The following is a 23609-nucleotide window of genomic DNA, read 5'->3' on the forward strand; positions in this document are numbered from 1 at the left end:
GGGAAGGATCTTGGCTGCAGGGTACACGCCACTCTTCAGGACCTGATCCCTTGTGAGGGTGGCAATGATGGAGTCCTCTCCTTTCTCTCTTCTCTCCCCTCCAGGACCAGATAGTACACCCGGAAGTGCCATGGCTCCTGTGGTCTCTAAGAGCTCTTACTGACCTATTAGGGCTGGAGGGACCAGAGTGGCTGCCGGTCTGAGATCTCCTGGAGGAAAACAGAGATGAGGAAGCATGTGTAACAGTGCTGGTTATTAACACACATGATGATCCCTGAAACTCTTACCCACTTCTGAGAGTCTTTCATTGTGAGACGAAGCTATAGACAAACTCTGATAGAACCTGAAATAAGGGCTGGAAGGGGCCTTAGAGATTATGTAGGTGACTCTCTTACGCTTATAGGGAACTGAGAACCAGAGGCCATGATCATAGTGTGTGTGTGTGTGTGTGTGTGTGTGTGTGTGTGTGTGTGTATGTGTGTGTGTAGGAAAGGTGTCCAAATGAGCAACACCAAGTTCTCCCACAAGCCCCCAGACATGGTTTAATACAGTCTTGGCCTGAATGGAACCCTGGTGGAAAACTAACCAAGCCCCTTGCTAGATAGCTTAAACTATTTGAGATCTCCTTATTCTGAGCAGAAGTCTACTTCCTTGCCTTTGTTTGGCCTTCTAGACTCACACAGACTAAATCTATTTGTTCTGGATTGTGGTGTCAAAATTGAATCAAAATCAAGAAAATCTTAGCACTTGGGAGTTTGGAAAACAAACAAACAATAGCAACAACTAAGGGGCTTGAACAATTCTTGCATAAGGAGAAAGGGTAGTCCAGAGCAGTTCATGTGGGCAAAGCCTGAGGGTATGAGCAGTCCCGCAGTGCATGTGACCTAACACTACAGGGAGGTGAACACAGGAAAGGGGAGCCTTGGCTGTGGTCCTGGGGGCACCAGGTTCATTTCATGGGAGGTGTTCCACATGCTCCGTGCCAACTGGACAGTCTTGGAGTCTCTCCTGACCCATCTGCAAACAGGAGCATTTACTGAGGAAGGTGACTGAGATGGTAATGAATAAAAAAAAAAAATAAGAAAAGGAATGATGGAAGGAATTGGAGATATTTAACTTGCATAAGAGGAGACTTAAGGGAGGCCAAGATCACAGTCTTCAAGTATTTGAAGGGCTTTCCCTTGGGTAAGGAGATAGACTTCCTCTGTAAGCTCCGAGGAACAGAATTAAGACTGTGAGGAGGAAGAGACTGGCTTAATACCAGGAAAAAAATATGTATATCCATCCCCCTTCCTAAGTCACATCCAATACTGCTGCAGTTCATCAAGGATCACTGTATGAGACAGTACATACAGTACTTTAATATTTCTAACAATCCCTCAAGCTAGGCATTATGATCCTCATACTGCAGATAAGGAAGCTGAGATTCAAACAAAGTAAGTAATTTTTCCAAGATCACCCAGCAAGGTAAGTGTTGGAGTGGAATTCAAACCCAGGTTGGATGCTGAGGGGCCAGTTAGTTCTCCACCTGTGGCTGCACCCAAGCCAAGGCTGCGCAAAACCCTCCTCTTTCCACCACACTGGGAAGCCTGCTTGTGGCAGCTCAGAAGGCAGAGTCACCATATTTCAACACCTGACAAAGGCTGGTTGTCCTAAAAGGACTGCTTAAGGGATTTTGGTTCTTGGGGGTTTTGGTGCTGGACTAAGAGACTATAAGATTTCATTCCTGAAATTTCATTATTTGATTCTCTCGTCTACCTTGAAAATATCTGAAAGATCCAGGTCAGAGTATCTGATATTGCCAAGATTGGCTTAATTAATACAACCATATAACCATCTAGTACTTATTCTTTCATCTTACATCCACGCCACCATGGGAAGCTATGCCAAAGGCCTTGTGGATGTCAAAATCTGTTAATTCAAGGGCAGCATGTAGACACTCTGCTGCATGGGAGAGAGCATGGGGCTTAAAGTCAGACTGGCTTGAGTTCACATTCTGGTCACACCAGCCGTTATATAACTAGAAAAAGCCCCATCACCTCTCTGGGCTATCTCTTCTCATCAACAAATTGTGATAATATACAAACTCTCTCTCTCTCTCTCTCTCTCTCTCTCTCTCTCTCTCACACACACACACACACACACACACACACACACACACACACACACACACACACACTTTAACTGGCTTTCCCTCCCACTCTGAGCTCCCTGGCTTGACTTTACCTGGTCTCACCAAGGCTTCCCATACCACAGCCCCATTTTTCTTGTCTCTTATTTGCAACCTGATCCCTGACGCCAACTGGTCAGTGTAGAACTCAGAGAAGAGCTGGGATTCTCCAGGACTCCGATAGCAGAGCTCTAGTTCCTGAAGAGAAGAAGGGGTGTCACGTGAGTTCATCCTCTTTTGAGGTCCTTCCCGCCCTACTCAACCTCACAGGGCCACACATGCTCTCATGGACTGAACCTCGTTGCCACCTTTAAACACTGCTCTTTCCCTGATTTTCTACCAATGCCGACTCAGAAGGGTGGGCACAGCTGGGTGCTCTGTGGGCGAGTCAGGCCTCATTTTTAAATGTATTGCTCACACAAACTAAACTAGATCCTTCTCTCCCCCATCTTGAACCCGAACTCTCATTTCTCCAGCCCAAAGTCTGTCTTCTCTATGGGTCCTAAACTTGGCCACTGTCAAGCAACAGAACATGTATATCCATCCCCCTTCCTAAGTCCATCCAGGACAGAACTCCTGACTCTTAACTCTTTTCTAAACATCTTCCCTCTCCAATTTCCCCAAACTCAGGAAGGGGCACTGCTGCCCACTGAGCCCTCAGACTGCAGATTGAGGCATCAACCTTAGCTCCTCCCTGTCTCTCCCCACATGCCAAGTCCTATCGGCTCTCCCTACAATTTACCCTGAATCCAACAGATTTCCTCCATCGTTACTGCTACCTCCCTAGTCAAGCCACCATCAACTGCCTGCAGTGTTGCAACAGCCTTGGGACTTGTCTCTGTTTTGACTCTTGCCCTCTTATCATCCATGTTTACCCAGCAGCAATAGCATCTATATGAAAATAAATTAGTGTGTGTTACCAGATTTAAGACCCTGCAAAACTTGTCACTGCACTTAGAACAAAATCTAAGCTCTGTGCCTGGGCTGACAGGGCTGGTGGGCCCTAGGCAGCCTTGGCCTCTTGCTGATCCCCCCTTCTCCTCTCTTTTGCTACATTCATCAGACTGTCCACATGCCTCTGTGTTGTCACCTGGGGCATCCAGCTCACTCCTGCCCCTATGCCCCTTCGCCTGAAGCGCTCTGCTGTGGATCTTCAGGTGTCTGGACCTTCTTGTCACTTGGACCTCAGCTCAAATGTCACCTCCTCAGAGACGCCTCCCCTGACCACCCAGTATAAAGTACCCCAAGTCACTCTCTTACATGGCCTGGCTGTGTTTTCTTCACAGCACTTCGTGGGTCTGGGTTGCTATTTCTTCAGTTATTTATGGAGGGCTCACCCCACCAGGAAGGCGTCTCCCCAAGGGCAGGGACTTGTTTGCTGTGTTCAAACTATCCCCGCTGAAGACAGCCCATTGGCAGGGGGTAAATGTTTTGTGGGGTGACTGAATCATGTCTCTCACTCCCTGTTAACTGACACAGCAGGAAAAGTCAAGGTATTCATCCCTGGATTCATGTTTCCCAACTCAAAAGATACATATCACTTCCTCTTAACTACTAGACATCTATTCCATCTGCCATTATCACAGAAGGTGGTTCAAAGACTCATCTCTGAAAGAAAAGAGGAAAAAGCCTCCTACAGGCTGCCAGTCATTGGATGTGCTGACCCTAAGCAGCAAAATCTGGGCAATGGTGAGGATTTGGACATCATGGATGAATGTCCAGAGGTCTGATGTCCTCATAGGCAAAAGGCAGACCGAGCAAGAACAAAAGGCAGCACCTGATGGTCCAGGAAGTGACCTGATAGCCACAGCCAGACCTTGGTGCTGACACACAATGACAGGGACTGCCAGCTCGGCTGTGCTGTCCTCCTGCGGACATTCACAGTCTTGCACACTATCCCTTTTCAGACAGGTCACCATGCAACCCACAAAATCCAAACATCCCTCTTCTCTTGCTAAATGCTGCTTCAGCAGGACAGCTTTCTCCTTGCCCTGCCTAGAGAGAAGAGGAATTGAGGTTCCCAGTCATGGAATGGCCTTTGCCTTCTAACAACACCCAACCTAGAGCAAGCCTCCATTTCCTTGACCTTCCCACAAATTACCCAGCCAAGCTCCAAATCTTATAATTTGTTCTTTCTAACCCTTTTTTGAGAGATCCTGCGGTTCCCGTGGTGCATGTTCTCTTGCTGCAGCGAATACTAAACCCAGTGTGTTCAGCTTCAGGCATGTTCCTGTGGGTTTTGACTGCAGGGCATTAATATCCTATAACCCAACACATCTTGGTGCCCCCAGGTCAAACCCCTCCTGAATGTGACTCTCCCTCCCACTAACTTCCTTTCTCCCAATCTTTGAAGATTCCTGGTCACCCACTTGTCTGCCCATCAGTTCACCCTGTTCCTGGAGAAGCCCTGAGACTGGCTCCACAAGTATCCCCAGTTTGACCTCTGATCCTGGGGAGGGGTGAACATCCTGGGCTGCTCACCTTGGGGATTATTTCCAGTTTCTCTGAACCAGACACAGTGTAACGGGAGCCCATGTAGAAGGAGGTCAGTGGGGGTGGCTTGTGTATTCGCACAAACTGGAATTTCTTTTCTTCATCATCTATGGCCTGAGAAAGCATACAGAACGTGTGTGTCTGGCATCCTGCTCAAAGATTATGCCCCATGGCATCTGGAGTGAATGAAGGTTGGCACCCCTGCACCTCCCTTCCCCCACATGCTGCTACACAGAGAGCCCAAGCACTTGGCCTCTGCTATGTTCAGGATGGGAACTGGAGCATTGCTAGAGAAGAAGTGGGAATGGGAGAAAGGAGACAGTTCTGGGCATGGAGCCTTCCCATCCTTTTGACTTCTGGGAAGAGGCTTCAAAAAGCTGTCTAGAGATGAGTATGGAGCAGCAAACCCAGGTGGAGACCTCAGAGAGCTGGGAGCCAGGATCCCTGTCCGCAGCTGAGCTGGTCAGGATGGTTTGCCCACTTCTAGGTTCCCGCTTATTGGAAGTCCACCCTTGTCCCCAGTTGGCTCAGCAGGGGGTGCTCTGGCTGCCCTTCCTTTTGGCCTACAGTGCTCCCCCCACCCCCTCTGCCAGCCTTTCCGGCTCTAAGGGCCACCTTCCGAATGGAGCAGTCACTGGGGATCAGGTAGAGGTGGAAGGTGACTTCCTGAGGATGGAGGTGATGGTAGAGCAGTACGGTGGCAGTGATGGGGATGAAGCGCAGGGCGGCATGGATCACTCTCAGTACAACGCCCACGGGGGAGAAGCTGGGGTTTTCCAGGACTATGTAACAGGGCTCCACCCTTGCTGGCTTCTCCAGGAGCATCCCCTCCTCTTTAAAGTGGGCCACTTGGAACAGGCTGATGTCCACATGGCTTCCTGTCAAAAAATGGATTCGAGAGGTGAGGGTTTAGTGCCCCTGATTGGGTAAGGCTTGGCCAGGGCAGTGGGGTCCTGGGGCATAGGCTTGGGTCCTCCCTGGGGGACCCAGCCAAGGAAGGAGACATGCCTTTGAGGGCTGCAGGCAATAGTGTCTGCAGGGTGGGGGCACTGCAGGAAGCCCCACAGGCCAAACCCATACACAGGCCCAGATCCTGCCCCTGGAGCTGGGAAAGATATTGACCCCAGGGTTGCCTGTGCTGGTGTGGATTCTGTAGCTGTGAGGGCTGCTGAGAGATGCTGGCAGGTTTGACTCCAGGCAGGTAGAGCACAGGGAAGTGGGAAAATGGAGTAACTAAGGTTAGTGTCTATTTTTCAAGTGTTTGGCTGCCTACCATGCAGACTCTTTTTTGTGTGGAGAGCGTCTCCCCCCACCATTGTGTGGGTCTTGGGAGGAGACAAGCTGGGCCTCCCCCTTGGGAAGCTGCTCTAACATAGGCACATGGCCAAGACTTGATTAAGTAGCTGCTCCTCATCAGGACCTTGATACAGAGGGGGTGAAGCCCAGATGAAAATACAGAGATTCTTTTGTTAGCAGCAGTGGGGTGGAGCCCAGCGCCCGCCATGGCAGGAGGGTCCTGCAGTGTCTGCAGCAGAGTTCCCTCCTTATTTTGCTTGGTGTGACCTTGGCTGTGTCCTTAGTCTCTCATCACTCTTTGGTCACTGCCTTCTTTTAAAAAACAAAGACTTGTTGCCTTCTTTTGTTAAGTCTATAAGCTATTCAAGAATCATTCTCTACATTTTTTTTCTGCCTTAATCAGCCAGAACTGGTTTCTTTGATTGCAGTCAAGAACTCTGAGCGACGATGCATCAGGTGAGGACATGGATGCCACAAGAGAGGGCTTGAGGAATGCAGGATGGTAGGGGGAGAGACACTGGCCTAGAGGTCAGGAATCCGAGCTGCATCTCTGCGTTGCCTGGCAATTTGTGGCAATGCAGGTGGTTTCTGGGCAACAGAGGGAAACATTCAGCAAGCCGGACAGGGGACACCAGGCAGAACGTCACTGCCCGATGTTAATCCCAGAAGGGGCCATGGAGACCGTTACTTAAGTCTTCTCATTTATTCCTTGCTTTTTTTTGTGTGTGTATGAAAAGTAATAGCACAGTGGTGTATACCGTCTGAAAAAATGAAGATGCCTTCACCTCAGATCTCACCAAACAACACATCCAGGATTATACCATCTTTCCCTTTTCCATTAGTCTTTCTCTGCAGCAACACCTTTTCATGTTTCCATCCTAGTTCATGCAGCTTTGCCTCTCGCCTTTCCCGGAAAGAGTTTAAATAGTCACAGGCATCTGTCAGACCTTCCTAATGACTGCAGCATGTGACCTCTGCTGGTGGGATGAAACATCCTGTAATAAAAAACAACCACTGCCTCGTTTGTTGCAGCGTTGATGTTGTTTCCAGTTTTCCGCCACGATAAACAGTACTGCAGCGCGCATATTTCTGCAGAGAGCTTTTCTTTCCCTTGGGCTGTTGCCTGGGAATCAGTAAGTCCCAAGGGATGAGAAAAGCATGTGGAAGGATGCAAACATTTTTATGACCTCCCGTGTTTTGCCAAATTGCTTCTCTAGGAGGAAGTGCCACTTTGCACTGCCACTGGTGACACCGAATGGATGCTCTAACCTGACCCTCACGGCACTGAAATGTCCCTGCATGTTAGCTGGTGGAACTGAAACCCTTGGGGGGAAGTGATTTTCCCAAGGCCACATGCCAGTCACACTAGGGCCAGACCCCTCACTCTGATCATTGTCCATATGGACTCTCTGCACCACTCTCTATTTTTGGCTGAATTCTGGGAGGTGCTATGTGCCTCTGAAGCTCACCTTGCTAGGGTGACCAACTGTCCAGGCTTGCCCAGGACTGAGAGGGTTGCTCAGACACAGGGCTCAAATCAGGAAAATCCCAGGCACACCTGGGGGAGTTGGTCACTCTATTTCACAAACATATTGCCCTTTCCATAGACATACGCATATGTCGCAGAAGAATTTTCTCTAAGCCTGCTGACCAGCAGAGTATTTGTGCTGGTAGATTGGAGAGAGAAGGAAAACAACAGGGACAATCCTGGTCTGAAGGGGCAGAGGCTTGACTGGGGCAAGTATTGGCAGAAAGTCATCTGCCTGGAGTTGTCTTCTGTGCGTCTCATTAGAAATATGCAGAACCAGCCACCTTGGGGTGGGGTGTTTCTGTGGCAATAAATCCAGGCCCTATGGATACAGCTGTGGACAGGGATGACACAGGCATTGCCATCCTGGAGCTAGAGGTCCAACAGGGAAGAGAGACAGCAAATAGAACAATGACCAGTGTCACAAATGCTGTCCCTCCTCTTTTCCCAGCCTCGAGCCACTGTGGCTCCCACTGTCCAGGGGCCTGGGGGCTCTCTTTCCTTTAGACCCTGCCCCTTGGGCATGTGGCCTGATCCTGTGGCCCTGCTCTCCCTGCTGAGTGTGTCACTAAAGGCTCAGGTGAGCTGTTGAGGGGCAAAGCGACTATCCTGCTCAAGGAAGGACTCGGGGATCCCCACCAGCTAGAGGTGGGGGTGTAGAGAGCTGTTTAGCAGGGTACTGATGCAATGGCTGCTGGATTTGACTCCCAGCAGAAGCACTTACCAGCTCGGAGTGTCTGAGCAAGTTACTTAACCTCCTTGTGCATCATCTGCAAAGTGGAGCCAACAGCCTCCACCTCCTAGTTGGACCGTGAAGACTGAAGGAGTGTGTCCGCAAAGCACTTGGAGTAGCAAAGGTTCCCTGTTATGATTATGGGCAAAATGTGGCCTGACCAAGGACATCATAACTTGGCTATTGTGGTTCTTTCTATTTCTTCCTTCAATGGCTTGGCCCACTCCTCCTGGTAACCCTTGGCATCTGTGAAGAAACAGGCACTAAGAGCTTCTGAAGATGCATTTTGCTGAACCTCAGTCATTTTGGGACTCCATCACTGCACAATTCAGAAGGTGTTGGTTCCAGAGAGGCAACAGTTTTTTGAAGCATGTGGGATGACACAGTGGTGCCCAGCCATCTGGAGCAGCTGTGTTCCTGGGACAGGGAGGGTGGCAGGGGAGCTGGGAATGATCCCACTCAGGTGACTGGCTGTGTAAGCCTCCTTCTCCCCCATGGACAGCACAGAGAGTGAGCACACCAAAGTGAATCAATTCACTTTCCTGGATTAATGGCTGCATGGAGAGCAGAGGTCTGCATGTGCTGAGGGAGTTGCATGGTGGGGGAACAAAGGACCCAAAAGGGCAGGGCTGGCTTCATGGGTGCATGGCCCATGCAGTCAGACACAGCTCTGCGCTCAGAAGGGCCTTGTGCATGATTTAATGCTCTATTATTGTCTTGAAACTCTTAATTTTTGAAAAAAGAGCCACCCGCTTTCATTTTGCTCTGGGACCCGCCGGTTAGAGGTGGTCCTGTGGGAGTATGAGATTGCCCAGATCAGCGAGGCCTGTGAAGCTGAGATGCCAAAAGCTCTAAGTTCTAGTTATAGTGGGAGAAAACTCATCGTAGAAGTTAATAACTTGATGTAGGACCTCACCAGTGACAGTAAGGAAGCAGCCAGGGTCCACATTAGGCAGTGAGGTCATCGTTTCCAGGACAAAAAGCAGCTGCAGCCCAGACAACAAGTGGCTGAGGTCCCTGGAAGGGGCATGGTTCCCTGGCTGGGCATGGGCACAGCAAGCTCCAAGCAGCCTTTGTGCGTACTGCCTCTTGCTCTGTGTACAGAATCCGAAGGGAACAAGTCCTGTCTGGCCACAGGGTGAGGTCCAGAATGTGGTCCAGAGAAGGTTGGTGGGAACTGGGCTTGGGCAGGCCTGGGGTGGGTGTGTGGTTAAAGGGACCTGAGTTAGAATCCCAACTCTGGCCGAGCATCTTCAGCTCTCTGAGCTTCCGTTTCCTCATTGGTACATAAAGGGAAACTATAGTACCTAACTCACTGGGTCATTGAGAAAATCGTGATGATATGAATATAGATGGAACTGCCTTGCATGATATCTGGCATAGGATGCCCAGTATTGCTCATGGGTGTTATCATTAGCCATGTCCCAGGAGCACTCAAATGGAAGTGCCACTAACTTGCTGATTTCACTCCTGTCCAGATCTCGCCCATTGCCTGGTAGGCTCAGGCTAGATTCCTGTGTGCTTGGAGAGCCACCTCTTCCTTGGCAAGTCCCGTTTCCCAGGCGCATCAAAAGGATGTACAAGACTGATCGGGCACAGCTGGGGTGTCCTCATAATGGAGACGGGCTTCTGGCTCACCTACTTTTGAGAGGGTGAGGGTGGTGTGAAGGGGGCTGGGAGCAGGAGTGAAAGGCAGCTGTCCTCTCTCCCTGTGGGTGCATCCTGGCTCCAGTCTTAGATGCATGGGGATGTTCCTAGGACATCTTGGTGTAGAGCAGGGAGTGACAGTGTCGCCCCAAGCATCTCAGGCCGAGGGCAGACCAAGTTGTGCCACTGCTCTGCAGAGCTCAACCCACTGGCTCCACTGTCCACACCTCTCTCTTTGTGACAGAACCCCTCGGGAGTCCCCAGGCCAGGGTCTCACCCTATGGGGCAGGGTGGTAACCGTAGAGGCTGTATTTATTTATCACTCTTTGGATGGTCAGGTGGGAAGAAATAATTTGTCCCAGCTTGTTGTTGGGGCCCTCCGTGCTTTTCCCCCAGCTATTCCCCATGCAGATGGACTTACCCAGCCCGAGAGCGATCTCACTCCTCCCTCCTCCATGCTTTATTCTGGAATATTCCCTAGTGACCCTGTCTGCCAGGCCAGATGCCTGTGGACTCCTGCATCCTTTTCCTTGGTCCTGGCCTTATTTCTAAGTTTTTGTGGTCTCAACAAAAACTTCCCTGCTCCTGGGTTACAGGGAGGTCCTTGCTTTTCATTTTTCTCATTTCTGTTTCTTCTTTCTCCTAGTTTGTAAATTATTCTTCTTACGTATAGATTCTTTGATTGATGACCTAATATTTTAATGTGCATACTTCGAGTTAAGGCAAATCAATAACCTTACCTAGAGGTGATACTAAATATATTTAGTGACTCAGATGGCACCATAAGTTAATATATCAATCAATTCATAAATGAAACACTAAAAATATATCCCTCTTTGTTCTCTAACAGAACCATGCATTTCATAAACATGCTTACCACTGATAGAAGCTGTACCAAAAGTTCTTGATCAAGTCATTCTAGGATAATTAAATGAAGCTCCTTGTCTGAGTCATGATTTAACACTTTCTCATTAAATTGATTGACTTAAGGTCCTAGGCTCCAGGCACTGGGTGTGCCCCTGATGCCAGCTGTGCCCACACGGCCCAGTGTGGAGAGCGTGGCCCACAGTGCCGGTCAACAACGCTGGTTCTGCTGCCCAATAGACTCAGACACTCCTGCCAGCCTTGTCTGGGCTGGAGTGAGGCTGCCTCGACCGCCCATCCATGTCTGCACCCCACCCAGGCCCCAGTACTCGCCTCTGTGACCGACACGGTGGATGTTGTTAGATCGTTTATGGTCTCAGAAAGTGGAGAGTTTCACTTTCCTATACAGAAGTGTTTCTGCATTTTTAACCTGGACCGGCACAGCCTTTACCTTCCTTCTGAATTACTCAAAGACCTTAGAATTCTTTAACACTTTAGTTTGCTATTGTTGCAGGCATTTTAGTTCTCTCTCTCAAGTCCCCTGTACCGGACATTACTTGTTGCTCCATCCAGTCAATGTTTTGTTAGATTTGTCCATGCATGTCTTAGGAAATTGACTGCTCATTCCACCTTGCATCTCACACCTTCCACGTAGCATCGTTTTCCTTCTGCCAGAGGTACATCCTTTGGAATTCCCCTCAGGATCGATTTGTTTGTGGAAAGCTCTCTGGTTTTTAGTTTGTCTCAAGAAGTCTGTTATTCTCTCTTCTTAGAAAAATAATGTTTCTGTGTTTACAAATCTTGATTGACAGTTATTTTCTCAGTGCATTGAAGACACCACCGTTTTCTCCCTTCCATAGCTGCTGTCAAAAATCAGTTTTCAGCCTACTTGACAGATAACTTGTCTTTCTTTCTGGCTGATGTTAGGACTTCACTCAGACTTTGGGACTCCGTAATTTCACTATAATGGGTCAAGGGCTGGTTCCTTTCTCTCTCTTGCTTTGGAGTTTCGGGATGTTTCATTCTGAGAAGTCACATCTTCCAGCAATTCTAGAACTTACTCGGCAGTTCTCTCCTTGAATATAGCATCTTCTCCATTCTCTCTATCACATCCTTCTGGATTCTGATTCCATGTGTGCTAGGCCTTCTCATGGTATCATCCATCTTTTTTTTTTCATATTTTCTATAAATTTAGTTTGTTTCCAAACTTGACTTATCATTTTTAGTGGCTTATTACTTCTTGCTCCTTTTTTTAAGTCTACTTATTTCTTTAAGCATAGGAAGCCTACTTTATTTTGTGTTCTGTTTCTGATCATTTCAATATATGAAGTCTGTATGGCTTCTGGCCCCTGTATTTTCCACTGGTTCGCATTTATGGTGCCTGGTTTACTGTTTGTGAGAGTTTTGACTGTGAACTTCTATTTTTTGGGACTTTTCTGTGGGAAGTCTTTGGAGGCCAGAGAGGCTGAGATAAGTCTGTTACCCTTTATGGCTGCATTCCTACTGCAAAGGCCCTGTTTGATGGCTCCGCTCTCAGATGGGTCTGGTGACTGTGTCTTCTCCCTGCCTGCAGGAGGAGTCGTGGCTTTCCCTTTGTTGCTAGGCCCTAGGTCTCCCCACATTCCTGGGAGTTCACTTAGCCTTACTTTGCAAATAGTCCTGTCTTTGAAAACTCTTCAAAAATCTCAACTGGGTCTATCATCTTTTTCCTGCTGGGACCATGACTGACAGTCTGAGTAAAAAGCACTTAATAAATGCTAGTTATTATTGTTATTGAGTAGACCACTTTCTATTTAGGGAAACTTTCAAGTAATTCAGGAAAAAATAAATGATGAGCCTAGAGACAGACATGCTGCAAAAAAGGTGTGCCCAGAGCACTGTGGAATGAGGGGAAGCTGTCTCCACTTCTGTAATCCTCTCAGTCTCACTGAGGCAGCCATGAGCTCCTCCCTCAGGATGCTGCCATCCCAGGCCTATCAGTACCACCTGCCCTCTCACCCTCCCTCTTGCTTACCTTGGAGGGACACAAAGTGAGGGAGGTACACAGCCGCCAGGGCTCCTGGCTCGGCCTTGATGTCAAAAAGAGGCCCTGCAGGCACCCAGCTGTTCTGTGGGGCAGATCTGTCCAGGAACTGGTCCCAGGCACAGAATTCAATCTCGATGGTCACTGGCCCTTTTGCCACAAACTGGAGACCTGTGTTGGGCCAGTGGTAGGAGCCGGCCACAGGGAAGCGCACTCTGGGAGGAGAAGGGAGAGACAGACACTGACTTACTCTGCACCAGCCCACTGAGCACCTGCTGGCTGCCAGACCCCACGCAGGACACTGGGTCTAGCAGAGTGGCTACAAGCCCAGGCGTCAGAGCCAGATGGATTTGGGTTTGCGTCCTGGCTTCTCTGCTGTCTGACTGTGGACCCCTGAGCAAGCCACTGGACCTCCCTAATCTCAGTTTGCTCATCTGTAAGTAGGGATAATAATTGTGCCACCCTCACAGGGTTGTGAGGAGCCAGTGGCCTCAGCATGCTGACAGTTTAATATATGCCTGCAGGAGGTGAGCTGCTTCTGTAACAAAGATGGCGATGAGGATGCAATAGGGCCTAATGGCCAGTGATTAAGAACAATTACATGGTTACATTAGTGATAAACCCTTGGGACTAAAAACACTGTACAGAGATCTTAGGTGACTTTCCCAAGGTTCCCCATGTGGTAAACGGTGGGGTCCTGGGATGTCTTATGTAGGTATAAACTGGATGTGACATTATCACTCAGCTGAGAACGCCTGTGACAGCATTTGATGAATGGTAATGTGTTATGTAAGAGATCGTGAGTATGACTGTAGACATTTATTCCTTATGACTGTAAACCTTTGGAAGGAAAGGCTGTCATTATTATCTTAGAGCTCCTAGTTGCCAGTATGGTACTGAGCACATAGAAGATACTAATAAAATAGGAGCATATTGATGAAAAGAGATGTAAATGAAATTTAAGAGGTATAACAAGCCAAATACAGTGAGTGGACTTTGGTTGGATCCTGATTAGAGCGCATCACTTGCAAGGACACATTTTAGATAGTTGAGCACATTTGTATATGGATTGGGTGATTTGTATATGTATCAAGTGATTTGAAAGACTTATGTAAACTTTGTTCAACGTGCTAATGGCATGTAGTTTCAGATGGAAACATCTTTGTGGTTTTTGGAACACATCACAAAATATTTAAGAATAAAAACCATCCAACATCTTGGATTTAAAATACTGTAACAACAACAAAAGAGGGGAAAGTGAACAGTTGAAATAAATTTGGCAAAGCAGTTGTTCAGCTGGGCAACATGTACGTGCAAAGTCCCTGGGTTCTTTCTTTGGTGTAGGTTTGAAAAATTTCATCAGAAAACTGCCTTTCCCATAATAAAAGCACCTACCCAGGATCTCAGCCTGCTGCCCGACCCCCCGATTTGTCATCTGGGAAGGGGAGGGGATCCCATGAGCCAGGGTGGGGTGCTATCTGTCTGCAGGACCCAGGGTGGGGATGGCGGGGTGGCAGAGGCCTGCCTGGGACAGCAGAGCCCTTTACTCACTGGTATAGGCTTCTCTCTTTGTCAACCACCTTGGTAGCCACAGGCCCCGTGGGGCCCCAGAAGTCATCTTCAGTCCCCAGAGGCTCCTTGTGTGGGTCCCCAGGAGGCGCAAGAGACGACAGGCAGAAGGGTTCCACCTGTGCTACTTGAGGGGAGCTTCCCTCTGGAAACGGCAGGGCAGAGGTCAGTTCTGGCTTCTCCTGCTGGGGGTCCCCAGGCCTCAACGCTGGGCCATGGGAGGCCCCTCCCAGGGTGGTGTCTGCAGCCTCCGTCCCTGCTCTTGGGGGTGCGGCCTCTCTCTGAGGGGGCCCGACCCTGCTGCTCCTGACCCAAGCCCCATGGCCCAGAGGTGTTATTCTGCCTTAGCATGATGTGGGCGGACATGGCTCAAATGATGGCGGGGCTGTGGTGGAGAGGTGATTCTCAGGCCTTAGAAGCCCAGAGTGGGCCTTGGAGACTGGGGCCTGGTTCAGAGGCTGAGACATGCCACCTGTGTTTTGGGGAGGAGCAGCCCTGCCCCAGGAGCTGGGAGAGAGGGAAGCAGAAACCTGCAAGCCCTAGGAGTTGAAGGCTGTGCATGGGGTGAACTCTTTCCAAGTGGAAAACTGCCCTGTCCCACACCAGAGGCAGAGGGATGGAGGGGGTGACCTCCCACAGCTGCCCTGCGAGCCACCCTGTCAGCATGCTCCCAGCCTGGCCCCTTCAGATCACCTGATTTTAGTCTCTGCCGCTTGAGTGAAGATGTGTCACTCTTTTCTTCTCCACCTGGGTCCTCTTCAGGAGCACTTGTTTTCCTAGACACAGAGCTGCTCATTCTCTCTGACATCTTGGAGGGGGTGGGGACTGTCTACCTGACGTCCCCATTTAAATCCAACTCATCTTCTTGAACTCATGGCCACTGGTCCTTCTCCTGCAGTGTGAGTCTGTGACTGGCCCCCAGGTGCCTGTCCCAGGGCATCACCGCGGCTCCTTCTGTGTCCCTCCGAGAGCTGCCTGAGCGCCCCGTCACTACCTAGCACATGGCCCTGCTGTCTGTCCTCTTCTCCCACCTCCATGGCCTCTGCCCTAGTCCCAGGCTCTGGCATCTGGCTCAGACCATAGAATCCCTCTGGCCTTGTTGCTCTCCAGCCCATTTTCCATATAACTGATCTTCACATATGAATCTGGCACATTATTTTGGGGCTGAAGCCCTGAAATGTCTCTCCACTGCTTTTGGGGTAAAGTGGAAAGTTCTTAACACGACCCAAAAGGCCTTTTTGTGCCTCTGCCCCACCTCCCACGCGCCAACCCCACCTGTGCCACTCTCCCCTGCTCACTCACCTCTAGCCCAGGGGTTCTCAAACTTGGTGCAAAAAGTCACTCAAGGGCTTGTGGAAACACAGATTCCTGGGCCCACCCCGGAGATTCTGATTCAGCAGGTCTGGAGTTGGGCCTGGGAATTTGCATTTCTAGTGAGCCCTGCCCAAGGTGACTGCTGCTGCTGGTCTGTGCAGCCCACTTTGAGTAACACTGCTCCAGACAACTGGTTGCCTTCTATTCCTCAAAAAAAGCTAAGCTCAGAGCCTCTGCCTCTGCCTGGAATCAATCTCTCTTGGCCCAGCCGACCCTGCCCACTTTCAGAGCTCAGCATGTTCCTCCGGACAGGGTCAGACAGACCTGTTGATGCATTCACACCTCCACTGGGTGTGCTTACAGGTTGGGGGATGGGCCTGTCTCCCTGCTAGACTGAGCCCCTGAACATGGGCTCTTGTTCACTGTGGGGTGCCTGTCACACACGGTGGGCCTGCAGGGAAGCTTGTCCAGTGAGGAATGGCTCTTCCTCCTGAGCCTAGGAGCCCTTTCCCTTCCATTTCAGGTGAGGCAGAGAAGCCAAGAACCCTGGGCAGATGCACTGTGCACTCACAGGCCAAAATGCACCATACTTGCGGAACCTGGCATTGAGGGGAGGGGGCCGGCTGCCGTAGATTGCTCAGGAGCCAGAGGAACTCTCCTACCCTGCAGGCTCACCCCTGAAGCCCCAGGAGAGTGTCTGGAGGTGTCTGTGTGTGTGGGTGGTGGGGGTGGGCTGATCCCCAGGGCTCTCCCTGTCTCTGTGTCCCCCTGGTGGTCACTGCCTTCCACTTTTCAAACCTCACCCACTTAGCCGTTCACCGCTTTTCATTTGTTCATCTCCTTGCTGGAAGATGCTTCAGGCCGGAAAGGTTTAAGCAGAGGAATGATATGATTCTATTTACACTAAAAGAACAACCAAGCCATACCCAGGCTGCTGTGGTTTCTGTCTCTGTCTCCACCCCACATCTCTTTGCCCATCTCTTGGTTCTGGACTGGCCTCGGGGTCTCAGCCCTGTGCCAGGGTCAGCTGGAGGGAGTTCTGGGTCCCCCCACCCCCCTTACCATCTGTTGGAGATGAGCAGCCGAGGCTTCTCCTCCTCCAGGGCCCTCAGCATCTCTGTCACCTCCTCACTCAGCTGGGTCTGGTCCAGCCTGCAAGCACAAAGGAAGCCTGCTTGTCCCGGGACACCCACATGTTCCCGAGGTCCCCAGGGCTCAGAATCCTGGCATTTGCCACTTCCTGCAGGAACCTGGCGCATGTTGGGTTTCCTGGGTTCCCTGAGATGGAAAGTAGAGTGAGGAGACTTACTAGGGAGTGTTCTTGGGTCAACCCCAGGGAAGGGGAAGGGAGGTTGATAGAGGGAGAAGCTGGGCTGCAGTGCAGTCTCCATGGAGCTGACTCTATGGGGGTTCCAAAGCAGTGACGACCCTGCAGAGTGCTTCCCAACTGGGATGAGGGGCTGGGTCCTTATACCTCAACACAGGCCCACCCTAGGAAGGGGATGTGGTCTTGACCGAGAGGGTCTCATCGACAGCCCCTCCCAGTGGTTAGGGGTCAAGTTTTCATCCCTGCAGGGGGTCTGGGCAGTGCTGCACAGCACCCACCACAGGACAGCCATTCCTGATGGCCTCAAGGTCACCACTGGTGGGTCCTGGGATTTTCTTCCTGGAGGGTAGAAGGGTTGCTGGGAAGAGGGCACCCTGTTTCCATTCCCACAGACCTTGTGTTCCAGGGATTTCCTCTGGGCCTCTGCGTCCTCATTGCTAGCACAGGATGGACCTGCTCTGCCTGTTGTGAGTCACAGACAAGGCAGCAGGTGACAAGCCCGTGCACCCTACATGGGGCAGGGCACACACGCCTCACTCATCACTGCTATCAGATCTACTCTTCCCTGGCCGGGGAGTGGAGCCCACCACGTAAAAGGTTGTCCCAGAGCTCCTGGAGGGCAGGGGGCAGAAACCTCTGTGAGCTGGCTGCAGTGTGAGAGCAGGACCGGAAGCGTGGGGATGCAGAGTGTGTGACAGGCCCCCGTCGAGAGCCCCAGGGAAGCACACGGCCAGAAGCAGCCTGTGGACGTCTTTCAGGATGTGGAGGAGAGAGGAAGTGGCCAAGAGACAGTGAGGGGGTGGTGGCTCAGGGAAGGATGTGACTGGGTGGGCCTGCAGGATGGGGAATGAGGAGGGCTGGGGCTCGCTGCCCTGCCGCCGCTGAAGTCTCCAGGGCTCTGGGCCTGTTTCTGTCCCGCAGTCTTCCCCCAGGCCATTCTCTTGGCTGGACTGCTGCCCGGGACTGGGCCTGGTCACCTCTGTTCCTGTGTTTCTGCTTTGGTCTTGGTGTGACATCACTTCCTCAGAGAAGCCCTCCCTGGCCCCTCAATTTAATTCCATAGTTCCCTCATGCTATGTGTGCATAACACCCTGCACTTCCCCTTCACTTGGAGCTTAGAAATACATTTCTATGTATTAATATATGACTAACACCTTTCTCATCCCCATAGGACGTGCAGCCTTACTCATAGTTATTGCTTAATCCCGCCCCATTCTCTTCCAAGCATTGTCTTAGATTTTGCATGTATTTTATTTCATTGGAGTCCATGAGGTGGATATGATAGCCCATTACTCAGATGAAGAAGCTGAGTCTCAGATGAAGACCTGCCCAAGTCACATGGCCTGAGAGGTGGAGCTGGGAAGGAACCCGGACCTTGATCTGTCCCTTTCCTTTCCCCGTCCACTTCCACAGCACCCACATCCCTTGCCAGTACACCTTGCTCCCCTGCTCTGCCCTCTGCCCAGAAGGTGCCCACAGGGCCTTACTGCAGGAGCGTGAGTTGGCAGGCAGGGTCCCTGAGCCCTTGGCAGAGCAGCGTCGCGCCGACATCGTCCAGGTCATTCTGCCGCAGGTCCAGCTCTGTCAGGCTGGGGCTGGCGCTGAGCACAGAGGCCAGGTCCTGGCAGCAACTGGACGTGAGGCAGCAGCTGACCAGCCTGTAGGAGAGACGGACGTGGGCCCCCAGTCATCGTCCCCCAGTCGTAGTCCCGGAGCCCCGCCTCCTTGGGTAACTGGAGTCTAGTTCCCCGTTTTAGTACCTGCGGTGTTTTGGAGGTTTCCGGGGAGATACTAAAGGAAGACCAAGACTTGTCTGTCTTGCAGTAACCTTGGGCATTTTAATTTTCCTCCTGCAGCCAAGGAGCCACTCAGGAAGTAGGCAACCTCCTTTCTCACCCTGAATGATTCCCACGAATCCTGCCCACTCCTCCTATCAACCTTGTAAGATTCATTTGCCCAATGTTCCTCCTGTAAACCTGGCTCTAATCGTTAACTGTATCGACCATGCTAAATGCCCAGAGGTGGCTGACATGGGATGCTCTGGTGGGTTTCAGCAATGCAGGAGAAACAAGAGTGGACGTCTAATAGGAGAACAAGTGTTAAAGGGCAGTGTGATAGCTGCAGGCAGAATTGAGGGCCTATCCTGGAAGCCCCCTGAGTCCCCACCTTCTCTCTACCCCACGTGGAGGTAGGGCTCTCCCTCTGCCTCCCTCTGCCCACCCCCACTGAGAAGGGCCCGAGAGGAGCAGTTACAGCAGCTGCTGGAGCTTGCAGCCTGGCTGCCTCAGCTCCATGCAGAGGTGCTCAACGCCAGCATCTGTGAGCATGTTGAAGCTCAGCTCCAGCTTGGTCAGGGTTTGGCTGGCACCCAGCCCAGATGCGAGGTCTTTGCAGCCTTCAGCCGTGAGCCCACAGCTGGCCAACCTGTGGGAGACACACGCCCATGGCCTTGAGTTTACTCACTTACTGATCCCACAAACACCCACAGCACCCACTGAGCACCCACTCTTGGCCAGGCCTGTGCGCCAGGGGGAGGCCAGTAACACCCCCAGGTCCCCGAGATGCTCAGGTACGGGGGGGTAGACACAGAGACAACTGTCAGTTCAGATCCCTTTTGATCAAAACTCTCCCATGTCATTGAAGTTAAATTCAAGGTCCTTTACCTTGAATTTCTATGGGACACTGGAGACATCGCTCTTTGTCATCTCTCTCCTTATCTCAATGTCTTTTAGCTCTATCCTCCATGGCCTCCTCACCCTTCCTTAAATATTCCAGCCATGGTCCACCTCAGGGCCTTTGCACCTGCTGTTTCTTCTGCCTGGAACAATCTTCTCACCTAATTTCTCATGGCCTCTTCTCTCACATGCTTCAGGTCTTTGCTCAAAAGTCACCTTGGTTAAGATTCCTCAAGGGAGGAACAACCTAAGACAGGCACAGTCACAGGGGGGCCATCAGGTAAGAAATTGGGGATCAACAGAGGTGAGGCTTAGAACCTCACCCCCCCATCTTGAGAGAAATCTTCTGCATCCATGGATGTTTTGTTGCCCTTGTCTAGCTTGGATTAACACATAGTCTACAGGCACACACCTGATCATCTACATTTGCCCTCTTACAGCACTAAACTATGTTTTCTATCTTTAACTTGCATCTACCTACCACTTCAGTATTTTATTAAAAAAAATAATAATAATAAGGGAGAAATGTGGGATTCACATATAAATCAAGTATAAAAATCAAACGAATAATCATAATTGACCTGATTGTTTATAGTTCATGATGCGTGATCAAAATTGAAAGTTTCTGTGATGACTGCCCTTGCACTGTTCACCATGTAAGAACTTAATTCACTATGTAAGAAATTGTTCACCATGTAAAAACTTGTTCAATATGCTTCAGAAGATTGGAGACTGTTGAGAATCAGGCTTGGGGTTGATTAATGATTGTGCATTGAGTCCCCTATATAGAATTTTATTGTTGTTAACAACCATATGATCAATAAATATGAGAGATGCCCTCTCAAAAAAAAAAAAGTCACCTTGGTGAAATCTTGCTCATCCCCTCCCCTATTTAAAATTGCACACCCAGCCTCAGCCCCCTTCTTCTTTTTGCTTTCCTTTTCCCTACAGCCTACATCACATTTTATTTTACTTATTTAATCAGCTTTTTGTCCCTCACCCTCCAGGATGCAAGCTCCATGAGGAAGGAGTTTTGCCCATTTTTGTTACTAGCTGTCCTCCAGTGCCTAGGGCAGTGTCCGGCACATAGTAGGCACTTAAGAAGTATGTGGTGAATGAGTGAATGAAATAGTCTCAGAAGGACTAAGTCAGGTGCCACTGAAGGCAGAGGAGCAAGTGATTGATTCTGTTAAAGGAAGGAGGAAATGTCCAGGAGTGCCTTGGACGGTGAGTAGGAATCCATCAAGATGGGGGGTAGGGGGCACTTCTGGCTGGCAGAGTAGATGTGAAATTACAGCACATGTTCAGTTTAGTGAGGTTGGCATAAAGGCTACATGAGGGAAAAGTGATGTTTGAAGCTAAAGCTAGAAAATATCAAGGCCATGATAGGTCTTCAGTGTCATCATTAGATACCGGGACCTTGTTCAGGTGGCAGTGCTGAGCCAGTGAAAGATCTGGAGTTGGGCAACGATATGTCCTCTGCATCGCTTTGGAAGGATCCCCGATGGCAAGTGGGGCATGGCTGGACAGGGCAAGGCGAGAAGCAGGTGTTCCAGGTGGGAGATGAGTCCGTGGTCAGAGCAGGGCCACGGGAGATGTTTCATGTGGACCTGACAGCATTCAGGGCTTCTGTAGATGTGGGGCTGGGGAGGCTTCTAGAGTAGGTACAGAGTTGCTGCCACTGCCACTTACCGAGAGAGCAGATGTGAGGGGAGGCAGGCTCAGCTTCATGGACGTACAGCTGGGGCAGTTGTACATGGTCCCACATTTGGGGTTTAATGCTCTGTGGTTACCATCTGGAATTTCTTAATTTTATCTTTGAATTTGTGTTCATATGTGAAGTCTGATGGGACAATGGAGCCTCAGCTTGTGTGTGTCTCCATCTCCTACCACTTTTCTCCTTCTTTGGGAAGAGTTCTTGGCCACCCACTTCCCTGCCCCTTTTCCCATAGGGTCCCACCTAGCCTTCCCTTCTGCCCCTTGACCTTTGTCCCCATGGGGACCTGGATCAGGCACAGTGGGGATCTGGGTTAGGTATCTTGGACTAGGGCATGGCGGCAGCTGTCCCTGTCCTGGGCTGGCAGCACCATGACACACTTGGTGGTTTGGTGGGGCACATCTCTCAGCCACTGCTGGTTCAGGTACCTAGTGTGTCCTGGCAGTGCTCTGGTGGCATGTGCGTGTGTGTGTGTGTGTGTGTGTGTGTGTGTCTCCCATCCTCTTCATGTTGGGCTGGTGGGCCCAGGGAAAAGGGGAGCTGTCTGGCTTGACTTTACCACCACTCTAGAGCACGGGTCTGGTGGTTGGTGGGAGGAGAACCCTGGCATCTGGTGGGCTGTGTGGGAACGTTGACCTGAGGTAAGGGCCCCCAGGCCCCTGCAGGGGTCTGCACACACCTGTTGGTACCCCAGTGCCCAGGGAGTGCAACATTAAAGAGCAAATAAGAAACCCAAGGCAGGTTGAGAGAGACTGTGGAAGAGGGGAACAGAGCTTTATGTCTTAGTACCTTTCTCTGAACTTTTCCCCCAGTTTTTGAGCAAGAGCACTGCATTTTCATTTTGTATTGGGTTCTGAAAGTTATGTAGCTGGTCTTGATAGGAGGAGCAGGTTTTCTGAAGTCTGGCTTAGAACAGGCTGAGTTTGAGGAGTGTCTGGGACATCCCGGAGGAGAGTGTTGGGTTTGGGTCCATAGGCTAGAGAGGGATGCTTGGCAGGTGCATGAAGGGAGGAGGCATGGGTTTTGGGGGGGGTTTCTGCATAAGGAGGGAGGAGAGTGAAGCTGGATCTGGTTATGCTTCTCCTGGGTGGACGTCAAAGGCCCTCCCCTGCCCCACGGCTGCCACTCTAAAATCCCTGTCTCCTCGCTCTCACGGGACCTGCATTTCTCCTCCTTGTCTTTTTTTTTGGCTTCCTTCTGGACTTTTCTACCCAGCCTGGAAACCAAGGTCAGTGGTATCAGACATGTCCTAGCCCTCACATTTTAAAGTGTCCTTGGCTGTTGGTTCTGTTTCCCTGGACAATCTCTGCCTTTGTTGTCTGCTCTCAAACCTGAGCTGCAGAGTGTGGCCCAACTGCCAGGCATCCAGCTAGCTGATGTCCTTACAGATGTGGCTCTGTGCCTCGTCACCTGCTACTTCTTACTGCTGAGGGCCTTTCCCACATAGCCCCCTCCAGCCATACTCTCCCTGGCTGATGGGTCTCACACACCTGGCACATCTGGTTTCCAGCTGTTGATGTGCCTATTTCCACAGGGTATGTTTCTGCCCCCAGGACCTATCTCAGCATCAACAACCATGTCTCTCTTGTGTCTTGTGTCTTTGTTACAAATAACTCACCATTCAAGCTGTGCTGCATGGATTCTCCCTGTTCAAATCTCAACCTCCCCCAGGCCCACTGAGGACACTTGGCCTTGGGCTTCAGTATGGAGGCAGAGACCAACTGACCAGGGGTGGATGTGGGGGCTGGTGAAGGGCACAGGTTGCAGAGCCAGATAGACCTGGTTTTCAATCTTGCCTTTGCCAGTTACTAGTAGAAGATTCAGGGCAAATTTTCTTAACTTCAGGTTTACTTATCTGTAACAGGGATTTGTTGTGTCTATTGAGCAAGGTGGTTGCAAATGTCAAAGGAAATAGTATATGCCACGTCCTTAGAACAGTGCCTGGCATACAGTTTGTGCCTAAAGGACGCTGCCTGCTGTGAGACCCAAACCCCCTTGACATCCCTTCACCCTTGCATCCTTAGCGTCCACCAGCCCTTCTCTCTCCCTCCCGTCCCAGATGGGCCCCAGGCCCTTCCCTCCTGATCTCTGATTCCATGTCCTCCTGCTGCTCCCCAGACCTTGCTCTTTCTGGCAACCTCTCTTTCAGATATCCAATCTCTCCTCTACCAACCCCTCCTCCTTTGTGTATGGAATGTGCTCAGTTTTACATGCCCAGAAAAATCAAAATACTTGGCATCCTTGATTCTAGCC

The 23609-nt window shown here is 50.6% G+C and overlaps 1 protein-coding gene across 5 annotated transcripts in view; it reads right to left on the reverse strand.

Moving 5' to 3' along the window:
* Positions 1–23609, reverse strand: part of NLRP1 (NLR family pyrin domain containing 1) — a 50967-nt gene that overhangs the window by 8521 nt on the left and 18837 nt on the right. For 4 of the 5 annotated variants that reach the window (XM_073234973.1, XM_073234972.1, XM_073234971.1 and 1 more), the window contains exons 7-16: positions 19218–19388; positions 18452–18622; positions 16700–16789; positions 15017–15099; positions 14306–14468; positions 12746–12969; positions 5279–5541; positions 4652–4777; positions 2227–2368; positions 165–209 (exon numbers count right to left, since the gene is read on the reverse strand). In XM_073234973.1, coding sequence (XP_073091074.1) covers positions 165–209; positions 2227–2368; positions 4652–4777; positions 5279–5541; positions 12746–12969; positions 14306–14468; positions 15017–15099; positions 16700–16789; positions 18452–18622; positions 19218–19388 — 1478 coding nt within the window. The remainder of the gene's footprint in view (positions 1–164; positions 210–2226; positions 2369–4651; positions 4778–5278; positions 5542–12745; positions 12970–14305; positions 14469–15016; positions 15100–16699; positions 16790–18451; positions 18623–19217; positions 19389–23609) is intronic. The other variant, XM_073234974.1, reaches the window with a different exon arrangement.

Source organism: Manis javanica, chromosome 4 (assembly GCF_040802235.1).
Source record: "Manis javanica isolate MJ-LG chromosome 4, MJ_LKY, whole genome shotgun sequence".
In the NCBI taxonomy this organism is placed as follows: domain Eukaryota; kingdom Metazoa; phylum Chordata; class Mammalia; order Pholidota; family Manidae; genus Manis; species Manis javanica.